General features: G+C 36.3%; 1 protein-coding gene across 5 annotated transcripts in view; it reads right to left on the bottom strand.

Annotated features, from left to right (window-relative positions):
- The window catches only part of CENPC (centromere protein C), an 80,879-nt gene that overhangs the window by 61,699 nt on the left and 5,424 nt on the right, over positions 1-13,756 (bottom strand). For all 5 annotated transcript variants that reach the window (XM_019829418.3, XM_045056273.1, XM_006931085.5 and 2 more), the window contains exons 3-5: positions 9,904-9,974; positions 8,851-8,945; positions 4,372-4,477 (exon numbers count right to left, since the gene is read on the bottom strand). In XM_019829418.3, the coding sequence (XP_019684977.1) occupies positions 4,372-4,477; positions 8,851-8,945; positions 9,904-9,974 (272 nt within the window). The remainder of the gene's footprint in view (positions 1-4,371; positions 4,478-8,850; positions 8,946-9,903; positions 9,975-13,756) is intronic.

Genomic DNA, 13,756 nt, shown 5'->3' with positions numbered 1-13,756 from the left:
AAATAAACTTTAAAAAAATAAGTCAGTAAACTAGGGCAGCTAAATGACCACATTTGTACATATACATACACATATAGAGACATAACAGATATGTATAGAGATACATAAAAAATATGTACATATATAAAGATATACATAAAATATATTCTTTATACATAATATTTGTATACATATAGATACATATATACACATACCTTTATATATTTATACACACACACACTCTATTCTCTCAGCCGTATGCCTCTAAATGTCAAAAAAAGAACTGCTGGGGAGTATTCATATTGATTTATATCCTTAACAAGCAAATGTTAAAATTTTTAAATACAATCAAAAAAGGGCTTTTGGAAGATTTACAGAACAAGACAGCATACTCAGCTTTCCCTGCTTTTCCCTCTAAATTCCCTGGTGATTACCCATGAAACAATAAGAGAACTCTGAAAGCTGGAAGGGAAAAGGAGTATTTGCTAGGAACCTCAAGCCTTAAGCCACCAAAGACAATATGATGAATCCCTTGGGTTTTCTTTTAATCTCCCGTGTACCCCCAGACTGGGTTCTAGAGATTCCTGCGATCCAGAATCACCAGTAGGCACAGGAGAAAAAACAGCCTACATTCTCTGGCCAATAGACTTGCAGAAAGGAAACACAACAAAGACCTAATGGGGAACCCCAACTCCCATTCCACAACTTGGGCCACTAACTACTCCATTCTGCAGTGGCAGTGTCAGAGCAGCAAAGACTCAGGCCCCACTCCATAAGTTCTATAGGACAGCAGTAGCAGAGGAGCAAAGTACTGGACTAACCCTGTGCCTGGACCAACCTAGTCTCCAGTTAACAATCAAGAATAGCAGGCTATATGATCCACAAAGAGCTGCAGAATACTAAAGCCTTTTACCTTCCCAACCACTGCTTCCCAGACCAAGGTGACATGCTGAACCACAGTTAGTACACCCCAGGCCTTGCTTCACAACAAGGGCACCAATGGACAGTCTAAACTACGGCAGGAAAAACATAAAAGAATCCTACACCCCCATCCTGTCCTCCACCTGTCTCAAATTTAAGGAGATCCAATCCCAACAGCTTCTGACCCCAGCCCCCACGTGAGTGAATGAGGACATGGGGTACCAAGGAAAGCACCTTCTATTCACTTGACACAGCACCAGCAAGAACTGACCTGGAATCTCAGCAGCATCAGAAAATCAAACAGACCAAAACACTACTGCTTAGGACTCTAACACTTAATTGTCACTAGAAATAAAACCCCCAAAAATAGGCAAGAACCTACACAATAAACCAAAACAAGGCAACTATGTGCTATATAAGAAATGATTTAAATACAATCAAGAGTCTATTAAAATAATAACCAAAATGTCAAGAATATAATCAAAATGACTCATTATACAAAACCCAGAAAAACATAACCTGAATAAGAAAAATATCATCAGTGGACACATATGGACAAGATGAATCAAATGCTGGAACTATTTAATAAGAATTTTAAAGCATCCATCATAAAAATGTCTTAACAATTAGTTATAAATTCTCCTGAACAAAAGACAAAAACTCTCAAAGAAATGAGTTACAAAAAAAAAACAACAACAGTTTTTTTAGATTTTAGCTATTCTTATAGGTATGTAGTGGTATCTAATTATTATTTTAATTTAAAATTCCCTAGTGACAATGATGAACAAGTCAAAATCACAATGAGATACTACTTCACACCATTAGGATGGCTATTAGTACAAAATACACACATGCACAGAAAATAACATGTGTTGGTGAAGATGTAGAGAAATCGGAACCCTTATGCACTGCTGGTAGGAATGTAAAATGATACGGCCACTACAGAAAAGTTTAGTGGCTCCTCTAAAAATATTATTGCTGTATGACTCAATAATTCCTTTGTTGGGTATGTATCCAAAAGAACTGAAAGCAGATACTACAAGAGATATTTGTACACTTACATTCACAGCAGCATTATTCAAAACAGACGAGAAGCGGAAACCACCCAAATGTCCACCAATGGATAAATGAATAAAACAAAATGTGGTAATGTATAGATCTAGATGGTATAATGCTAAATGAAACAAATCAGTCAGAGAAAGACAAATACCATATGATTTCACTCATATGTGAAATTTAAGAAACAAATGAAATGGGGTGGGGGAGGAAAAACCAAGAAACAGACTTTTTTAAATGTTTATTTATTTATTTTAGAGACAGTGTGTGTGTGAAGGAGGGGCAGAGAGAGACAGGGAGACAGAGAATCCAAGCAGGCTCCACACTGTCAGCGCAGAACCCCACACAAGGCCCAAACTCAAGAATCGTGAGATTGTGACCTGAGCCAAAGTTGGATGCATAACCAACTGAGACACCCAGGCGCCCCAGCAGACTTTTAACTATAAACAACAAAGCAATGGTTTCCAGAAGGGAGGTGGTGGGTGGGGGAATGGGTGAAAGAGGTGATGGGGGTTAAGGAGTGCACTTGCGGGGTGCGTGGGTGGCTCAGTCAGTTAAGTGTCCAACTTTGGCTCAGGTCATGATCTCGCGGTCTGAGTTCGAACCCCACGTCAGGCTCTGTGCTGACAGCTCAGAGCCTGGAGCCTGCTTCCGATTCTGTGTCTTGCTCTCTGTTTGCCCCTCCCCTGCTCATGCTCTGTCTCTCTCTGCCTTAAAAATAAATAAAACAATAAAAAAAAAATTAAAAAAAAAAAAAGAGTGCACTTGTGATAAGCACCTGGTGTTGTATGGAAGTATTGAATCACTATATTGTACGCCTGAAACTAGTATTACACTGTATGCTAATTGGAATTTAAATAAAAACTTAAGATGAAAGCTAGGATACTACATATACCACAACAAGAAAAGCTATAAAAATCACACATTTGACAATTAAAATAAAAAATCGTACTCATCAGGGCACCTGGGTGGCTCAGTCAGTTAAGTGTGGGCCTTCAGCTCAGGTCATGATCTCATGGTTCATGAGTTTGAGCCCTGCATCAGGCTCTAAGCTGACAGCACAAAGCCTGCTTCAAATCCTCTGTCTCCCTGTCTCTCTGCCCCTTTCCCTGCTCACATGTTCTCTCTCTCTCTCAAAAATAAACATTTTCCAAAAATCATACTCATCATATGGTTAAACATACTATCAACAAAATATTTAACTGCCGAGGGACCATTTGGAAAAATATCTGTCACACAAATTACGGATAAACAGAGCAGAGAGACTCAATTCAAAGACCTCTCATAAACAAGAAAAAACTAATAGGCAAAGGATATGAATAGACAACTCAGATAAAAGGAAATTCAAATAGCCAGTAAATATATAAAAACAGTGCTCAAATTCAGTGGTGATGACAGACATAGACACTAAGTGACAATGAGATCACGTAATACTATCTAAATGGCAAAAAGAATAAAACAGTAAATGATCAGGTAAAAGGTATTTGCCTATACTGTAAAAGAAAACTGGTGTAAAAGAAAATCGTAAAGCCTCTTCTGAAAGTATGCATGCACATGCACTCACACATGCAAGCACACACACACATTTACATAGGTTTTCATTCCAAAGTTACCTCAGCAGGATGATGGCAGTAACAATCAGTAGCACTTTTTTAATCTTTGAGGCTTACCTCAAAAGAAGGACTCTTCTAATTTGAAAAGCATTGAAAAAGTAAACTTTTAAAAAAGTTGCAGCACATACAAATAATTAAGAAAAATGAACAAAAGGAGAATAGAGACAAAGAACACTGACCATGTATGTACAAATATTGAATCATGTTGGGTACCTGAAGCTAATATGTTATATGTCAATTATAACTCCCTTTAAAAAAAAAAAAAAAAAAAAAAAAGGATGCTCAAAAGCCGATGGGAAGGGCCATGTGAGAAGGAATTAAGGCTTCCGGCCCATGAGTGAGTCATCTTAGAAACATACCCATAGCCCCTGTCAAGCCTTTTGATGACTGCAACCATGGCCAACATCTTGACTGCCACCTAATGAGAGATTTCAACCTAGAATCATCTAACTAAGCTGCTTCTCAATTTTGACCCACCGAAACTGTGTGAGATAATATTAATTTTTCAGGAAAAAAAAAAAAAAGAAATCTATTTGAAAATTCTTAAAGCTATAGTCCCTGTAATAATTCTTACTTAATGTCTCTTACCAGATCATAGTAATCAATGTTCCTATCACTAAAATAAAGAAATAAATAATCAAAAGAAGCTTATCATTCATGTTTAAAAAAACAAAAACAAAAACACTGACCATTCTGCCTGGGCTAATCCATGACCCCGTCATTCAAGCCAATACAGGTAACACCTTCAGCATTTCCTTTTAAATATGTCTAAGCAAATAACACCCATGGGAATGCCACCAACCTGATCTGTTGACAACTTCCCTTGGTTCTACAGTGAACTGCCTAGAGGCTTCTTTTTTCCTTGAAGAAACTGGAACTGACTTTGGATGTGATTTCTGGCACTGAGCCTAAAAGATATACAACATTAGATCTACTCCATTGTATTAGCAATTCTAATTGAATACATTTGTTTTTAAATTGGAAAAAAAAAAAGTATTGGAAAATAAAACAGCTGGCAATTTGGCATTATCTAATAAAGTTGAAATTTCATAAATCCTAACATAGAAACAATGCTGCTCTGAACAGCAAAAACCTATCTTGACAGTAAACTGGATAAATTATGATATAGACCTATAATATAATATCACACATTCAACAGTGAAATTCATAAATTACAGCATCAGGAATAAATAATTGTTAACAACAACAAAAAAAACAAACAAACAAAAACAAGCCACAGAAGGAGGTTATAATCCCATTTACACAAAGTTCAAAGTAGAGGCATGTTAAACTATACACACACACACACACACATATACATATAGATACACACACATATACATGTATATACACATATGCATATATACATATATATATACACACACATGCATATATATATATACTATATTTTAGAGATTCACTCACTAGAGGAGTTAACGTAGGACACCTGATCATTTAAAGAACCTGCTTACAAGGCTGGCCCTTGACTGGCAGCTGGGAATTTGGCTTTCAGAATATTTCCTCTATTACCAGCTGATTAGGTTGTGCCTACCATGCCAGCCTGCCTAGACTGTATAAAAATGTGATTTATAATGAACACCTGTGTTTTTCCTTCAGGAAGTATAGGATGTTGGTTGGCAGAGGGTACCTAATATAATCAGCCCCCAATAAAAACGGGTTAAGCCTCAGAAGGCTTCCCTGGGCAGAAAGACTATATGCACTTCACTGCTAGAAAGAACAAGTACACTTTCTGCAGACCCAGTGGGAAGCATAAAAGTCTGACTATAAAATAAAGGATGGGAATGATGAACATAAAATTCAAGATATTGGTTACCTTTGTGCAGGGAGGAGAGGGAGAAGAACAGGATTAGAAAGGGAAACATTGATGCTGCAAAAGTATTGATTGATACATCTTACACTAAGGATAAGTACATAAGTGTTCATTTATATTATTTTTAATACCTTATATATATTCTTTTGTACATTTGAAATATATCAAATCATAAATTTTAAAAATATAGAAAAGGGAAATCTCATTCATACACTGCATGTAGGAAACAAAACTTGTAAACATTTTGCAGAAAAAATAGACAATATTTAACAATTTCATTTGAAATATGCATGTCCTAGAGAAATTCGATTTATAACATGTGCACAAGGAGGCATGAACAAAGGTGCACACTGCTGTAATAATGAATACATGGAAACAACCTAAAACTCTACCAATAGGGGGATATATAAGTAAAGAAGGTCCTGCACTGTTCAGTGAATACATTATAGAACTCAATTACATAAAGAAAGACAAGCAAGCTCTCACTAGTCTCTGTTCCTCTTGAAACCTCATTAGGATTTTTTAAACTGTATAAACCCAGGGCACCTGGGTGGCTCAGTCGGTTAAGGGTCTAACCCTTGGTTTCAGCTCAGGTCATGATCTCACGCATGACTCATATGAGTTTGAGCCCCCGCATTGGGCTTTGCACTGACAGCATGGAGCCTGCTTAGGATTCTGTCTCCCTCTCTCTGCTCCTCCCCTACTCGCTCATTCTCTCTCTCTAAAAAAACATTTAAAATATATATATATTTCTTTAAGAAAATAAAAAATAAATAAAATGTATAAATCCAGAAGTATGAAGAGAAAAGAAAAGGGAGTAGATGGGAGAGTTCAACAAACTTTAAGCTAGAAAGCAAATCAGCAGCAACTAATCAGTCCAGAAAGTGGAGAAAGTGCAGAAGGAAACACATTTATGTTTAACCCATAAGATCATTTATTAGAGGTGCAAGGCCACTCTAAGAGACTCCAAGTTGGGCCTACGAACAGTAAAGTTGTTAAAAGTATGTATACAAAGTACTCAAGAGTTGCAGAGCCTCTCCTCTCCCAACTCTGGCATAGTAGATCTTTACTCTTGAGTTTCAGAATCAGAGAGACTATAGACTCAGACACAGATGAAGGTAACAGTAATACAGTAAAAATAGAGATTTTAGGCAGAAGCATTCAAATTGTGCCTTCCCTCTGCTACACCTGGTTGAGAACATTTGTCATTGGAATCAAGCTCCCAAGCAGAAGAGATTTGTTAGAAAAACCTACCAAACCAAGTTAAAAAAAAACCAAAACCTATAGATATTAACACCTGGACATCCACAATGACATGGCTCAGACAGATCATACCACAGTAAAATCTAACAAGGTACAAATTTTATTGTACAACTAGAATTTGCAATCACCATTTTATTTCCACTCTTAAATATAAGGAGACCACTAAGATTCACTGGACATCTGACAAAAGGCTCTAAAATAAAATGAAACAACGAAGGTAAGCAATAAGGTACTTGCAGGAAACAGAAACTACAAACAAGAAATCTTAATAAGAAGGGTTAGAGGAACCTGAAAAAAGCTGTGCTTCCCCATGGTAGACACTCTGTATGGACCAGCTTAAAACCCTCAGCTTTTGTCCCAAATTAGTTAATACTCTCAGGGAAAAAAATGACTAATAATCATCAACTCATCTTCTCAAGATTCTTCTCTCTTTGGAATTTTATCTAGATTTTGTTCTTTCCACAGCTCCCATGTCTCTAAAAATATGATTTGTTTTCATTTCATTCTTTTTAACTAGTTGTTGCAACAGGAATGTGGCCCATTGCAATTTGTCACATCCTACCTACAAATGAAACCTCTAACAGAACCCTGAAATCAAAGCCCTCCAAGAATGTTTTGAGAAAAGAAAAAGACAATACTGTTTGTGAACACAGATGCAAATGCCTCAAATACTAGCAAACCAAATCAAAAAAGGTTAATACATTATGACCAAGTCAAATTTATCCCAGAAAACTTAAAAAGTTGATTTAACTTCCAAAAATCAGTATAATTTACCACATTAAAGAAGGTCTCTCAATTCTGAAAGAAATGGATCTGTCTACATTCCTTGGAACCAAAAGGCTATATATAGTTCACCACAGAACAAGGGTTTGAACTGTGCAGGTCCACTTACTCACATTTGTTTGCAATAAATATAGCATAATAACATAAATGTATTTTCTCTTCCTTATAAATTTCTTAACATTTTCTTTTCTCTAGCTTACTTTATTATAAGAATACAGTATATAATACACATAACATACAAAATACATGTTAATCAATTGTTTACATAATCAGTAAGGCTTCTGGTCAACAGTAGGCTATTAGTAATTAAATATTTGGGGAGTCAAAAGTTTTAAGTGGATTTTCAACTAACACAAGTGGGTCAGCAACCCTAACCTCTGCATTGTTCAAGGGTCAACTGTATAATTAGATGTTTATACAAATTTCTAGTAAAGCTATTTCTAGCACTACATAATTTTTCTCTCCAATTAGTATTGTGCTTTTGAATAACTTGTCTTTATTCATTAGCTTCACAAACTCTATTTGAAAGTTGGCTATTTTGTAGAGTTAAGTCAACCTATCCTCTTAAGATATGATCTATAAAAGATTGATTCCTAGGGCACCCAGGTGGTTCAGTCAGTTGAGCATGTGACTTTAGCTCAGGTCATGATCTTGTGGTGCATGAGTTTGAGCCCCACATTGAGCTCACTGCTGTTAATGCACAGCCGTCTTTGGATCCTCTGCCCCTCTTTCTCTGCCCCTCCCCAGTTCACACTCTCTCTCTCAAAAATAAATAAACATTTAAAAAAAAAAAAAAAAAGACTGGTTCCCTTATACAGCAATAGATTAACCTCAATATTCAGAAAACAACCAAATTTTCAAATCTGGATTAGGAACTTAAGTCATTGCCTACTTTCCTAAAAACCTAATTTAATTATTATTTTAGGAAAGGTGAAAAATAATTTTGTTAAAATTTGGTATTTCTTTTTTTTTTTTCCAAGGGTTTTTTTTTTTGTTTGGTTGGTTTTGTTTTTGTTTTTTTTTATTCATTCTGAGAGAGAGGGAGCACAGAGAGAGAGGGAGAGAAAGAGAATCCCAAGCAGGCTCCACACCAATGAGCCCTATGCAGGGCTCAAACCCACAAACCATGAGATCATGACCTGAGCCGAAATCAAGAGTTAGATGCTCAACTGACTGAGCCACCCAGACACCCCAAAATTTTATAATTCTAAACCCAGACCTCCAATTTCAAACACAGGAAATGCCAAGTCAGAATTTTCACAAACCACCTCCAAATTATAGAAAATCAATGGGAATATAGGATTCCCTTCTAAGAATAAGACGTACAAACAACTAAAATAGATGTAACTATATTGTGTAATGCTTCACTTATTAAAGCTATATCAGCTCTCCTTTTTGACTTACCTCTTTGCTTGATGACTGAATACAAATGTCTTCCATTTTAGGTGTTGAATAAAGCACTGATTTTGTAGAATTTGTGCTAAAATCATTGGTAAGACCTTAAAAAAAGCAAAAAAAAAAAAAAAAGTTTAAATGACATATGGTATAAAATCTTTGAGTTATAATTAAAAGAAGCCCTACATGAAATGTGAAGACATTTGCTGACTCTTTAAACACAATTAGTTTAAATTACATATAAACATCGCTTCAATATTCAAATGTGCCTAGAAGACATCAGGAACTGAAAAACACAAACAAGATTCCTGAAGAAATAATGAACCAGCTCTTCTTTCAGAGCTTATATAGAAGAAATATTTTTCCACTCTCTGTGTTTGTTTCTTTGGTTGGCCTATTCTCTTTTTTTCAATACCTTCTGATGCTGACAAGCACTTAGAAAAGTTTTTGCAATAATTCACCATTTCTTTTTTTTTTTTTTTAATTTTTTTTTCAACGTTTATTTATTTTTGGGACAGAGAGAGACAGAGCATGAACGGGGGAGGGGCAGAGAGAGAGGGAGACACAGAATCGGAAACAGGCTCCAGGCTCTGAGCCATCAGCCCAGACCCTGACGCGGGGCTCGAACTCACGGGCCGCGAGATCGTGACCTGGCTGAAGTCGGACGCTTAACCGACTGTGCCACCCAGGCGCCCCAATTCACCATTTCTTTAAAATGAACTGCGAATCACCAAACATTCTCTCTTAGGGATCCTAAGAATTCTGCACATTTATTCCCATTACATGAAATACTTTCTCTTGCATAAGATAATTATTTATGGACTTCTAGACCATAGAACTCTAGTGTGACCTAAAGGAAATGACAAATTATGCTCATTTTTGACAGTATTATCCTTAGTGTAACAGAAGGTAAAGGACTGCACGTGTACTCAAAATTCCTGGAAAAACATTTTACATATATTTATTTAAATACTAGAACACATTTGCTGAATTTAATATTAATGAGTATCACAAATTTTCATCCAACCCAACCCTCAAGTCCATCTTGAAATGAAGCCTTACTTTTTTCTTCAAAACAATCTTGTAAGATTTCCAGTATGTTTTGGCCTTGCTTCGTATTAATGTCAGGTGCTCTAATAAAAAGGAATGAAGGGAAAATGTCACATATCATTTCCATAAGACACTTGCTATTTATGTTACCATCTACTTTGAAAATTTCATATCTCATTATAAAATATTATTTTACTTAATGGGAAAAATATCACCTTTATTATGTAAGGACAAAACAAGTACTTGAGTCCAAGAGTTCCCAGAAAAGTATGTGAAGCAGTATGTCATTATGTATAATAACAATTATACTCCTTGAATGAACAGTGACATCTAAAGCCATCTTAGACCACTTTTATATCTAAACAAGAACATCAACATTTTTTAACAAATCCAATCAGTACTAAGACACTTCTTTAATAAAAACTCTATAGTCACAAGTCCTAACAGCTCTAAGTAACAGTCTTCCCTACAAGTTCTCAAATGCACTTTTGATTCAGTATCGTTACCCTTAGCAGCTTATGAAACAGTATAAAATTTTAACTGTAATTTCACATGCAGTTGTACGAAATATTATAAAGGAAATCCCTTGTTCACTTCATCCTGTTTCCCCCAATGGTAACATTTTGTAAAATTATACTATACAATCACAACCAGGATGTTGATACCAATACAATCCACTAATCTTATTTATGCTTCTCCAGTTCTACATATACAGTTGACCCTTGAACAAAATTGTTATGAACTGCATGGGTCCACTCATAAACAAATTTTTTTCAGTAAACATATTAGAAAATTTTTTGGAGACCTTCAACAATTAAAAAACTTGCAGACGAACCACAAAGCCTAGAAATATAAAAAATATTTAACAAAAAGTTAAGAATGTCATCAATGCATAAAACAGATGTAGATGTTAGTAGATACTAGTCTATTTTATCATCTACTACCATAAAATACACACAAATCTATTCTTAAAAGTTAAAATTAATCAAAACTTACATACACAGTACACAGTGCCATTTATAGTCAAGAAATATAAAGACACAGTATTAAATCATAACTGCATAAAATTAATTATATTTCATGCTATAACACTACTATAATAATTTTGTAGCCACCTCCTGTTGCTATTTTTTTTTTAACTTTATTGATTTATTTGAGGGAGAGGAGAAAGTGAATGTGAGCAGGGGGAGGTGCAGAGAGAGAGGGAAAGAGAGAATTCCAAGCAGGTTCTGTGTCATCAGCGCAGAGCCGAACACAGGCTCAATCCCACGAACCCCGAGATCATGACCCGAGCTGAAATAAAGAGTTGGACGCTTAACTGACTGAGCCATCCAGGAGCCCCCATCTTGTTGCTATTGTGGTGAGCTCCCTTGTTGGTGACTATCCCTTTAAAATGCCCATATAACACTAATCATCTCTGAGTGAACAATTCATCTCTCCAGTAAATTGTGTATTGCAGTAAAAAGTGATCTCTCATACTTCTCCCATTCTTCATCATGTTTAGTGCAATACCATAAATCTTGAGTAACACCAGGGACTCAACAAGGTTACCACTAGTGATGCTGGAGGTGTTCCCAAGAAACAAAAAAATGTCATGACACTACAAGAAAAAGTTGAATTACTTGATATATACCATAGATTGAGGTCTGCAGCTATGGTTGCCTGCTACTTCAAGATAAATAAATGCAGCATAAGGACCACTGCCAAAAAAGAAAGGGAAATTCATGAAGCTGTCTTTGTAGGCTAGAGCAGGACAAAACCCTGCACTTTCTGCAAAGTACCTTTTGATCTTGTATGGAACATACAGCTTTTATGTGGATGCAGGAGTTGCTATAAAGAAGGCATGATTATGATTCTAATATGGTTTGAGAAAAGTGAAGTCATTACAAGACAACTTAAAGCAAAAGGAAGATGAAAGATCTAAAGCTGGAGAATTTAATACCAGCAAAGGATAGTTTGATAATTTAGAAAGAGATCTGACTTAAAAAATGTCAAGATAACAGGAAATCAACTTTTGCTGAACAAGAAAGAGGCAGCAGATGAGCTCCCAGATGCCATATAAGAAAATCACTGAGGATCCTCAGAAAGGGTATCTACCTAAACAGATTTTAATGCAGACAAAAGTGTTCTATTCTAGAAAAAAATGCCACAAAGAGCATTTATTAGTAAGGAAGAGAAGCAAGCACCATGATTTAAGACAGGAAAGGATAGGCTAAACTCTACTGTTTTGTGCAAATGCAGTCAGGTTTATAATCAGGACTGACCTTATCTATAAGGATGCTAATCCCTAGCTTTGAAGGGAAAGTTAAACACCAGCTGCCAGATTTTTAGTTATACTACAACAAGAAGGCTGGCCAATGAGAACCCTTCTTCTGGACTGGTTCTATCAGTGCTTTGTCCCTGAAATCAGGGAGTACCCTGACAGTAAGAGACTGTCTTTTAAAGTTCTTTTCATATTGGACAATGCCACTGACCACCCAGAACCACAAGAGTTCAACACAGAAGTGAAAATGGTCTACCCGCCCCAACATAACACCTCTAGATTCGGGGGTCAAAAGGATCTTTAAGACTCATTACACATGGTACTTTAGCGAAAAGTCTGTCAACACTATGGAACAGGAACCCAATAGAGACAACATCATGAAAGTCTGGAAGGATTAAAGCATTGAAGATATCATCACTGTTACAGAAAAGGCTGTGAACACCATCAAGACCGAAACAATAAATTCCTACTAGAAAAAACTGTAGGCAGATGTTGTACATGACTTCACAGGATTTACAACAGAGCAAATCAAGAAAATCATGAACATGGGGCACTGGGATGGCTCAATCAGTTAAAAATCCAACTCTTGACCTCGGCTCAGGTAATGATCTCACAGTCTGAGATGGAGCCCCACCTTGGCTCCGTGCTGGGCGGGAGCCTGCTTAAGATTCTCTCTCTCCCTCTCCACTCCCACCCTCACTCAAGCATGTGCACATGCTCTCTCTCTCTGTCTCTCAAAACAATAATAAATAAATAAAAATTAAAATAAAAACATAAAAGAAAATCATGAATGAGATTATGGATATGGCAAAAAAGTTTGGGGGTTTCAAGATACAGATTTTGGAGAAATTCAAGAGCTAGTAGACATCACACCAGAGGAATTAACAGAAGATGACTTTATGGAGATGAGCACTTTCACAACAGTACCAGATGATGGGGAAAAAGATATACAAGAAGCACTGCCAGAAAACAAATTGACATTAGACAATCTGGCAGAGGGTTCCCATTATTCAAGACTGCTTTTGACTTCTTTTATAACATAGACCTTAGTTACAGGCATACAGGCACCGAATTAAACAGTGGAAGAATTGGTACCATATAAAAACATTTTTAGAGAAATGAAAAAGCAAAGTCAGACAGAAATTATGATGTATTTGCAAAAAGTTCACTGAATGTGCCTGCCTCCCCTTTTACCTCCTCCACCTCTTCCACCTCTGCCACACCTGAAACAGCAAGACCACCTCAACCCTTTCTCCTCCTTCTCAGCCTACTCAGTGTGAAGATGATGAGGATGAAGATCTTTATGATGGTCCACTTCCACTTAATGAACAGTAAATAATCAGCATGCCGTACCATTAATAAACTGTGTTATGTGTGTATCTTCATGTGAAAATCTAGTTAACTGTACAGCAAGAAAGGTAGGAAACATTTTTAAGTCATCATCATCATTGTCTAAGTATTCAGTGTGTAGAACATCATGTGCAAAACTTGAGTGAAGTGGGTAAGTGATATTTAACATAAAACTAATAATCTGTTTATTTTCTTACTGCCTTGTAACTTTCCTTTCAAAGAAGTACATTACCATACAGCACGCCTGTCATC

Source organism: Felis catus, chromosome B1 (assembly GCF_018350175.1).
Source record: "Felis catus isolate Fca126 chromosome B1, F.catus_Fca126_mat1.0, whole genome shotgun sequence".
Taxonomy (NCBI): Eukaryota; Metazoa; Chordata; class Mammalia; order Carnivora; family Felidae; genus Felis; species Felis catus.
Note: the sequence above shows the minus strand (reverse complement) of the source record. Positions and strands in the feature narration are given on the sequence as shown.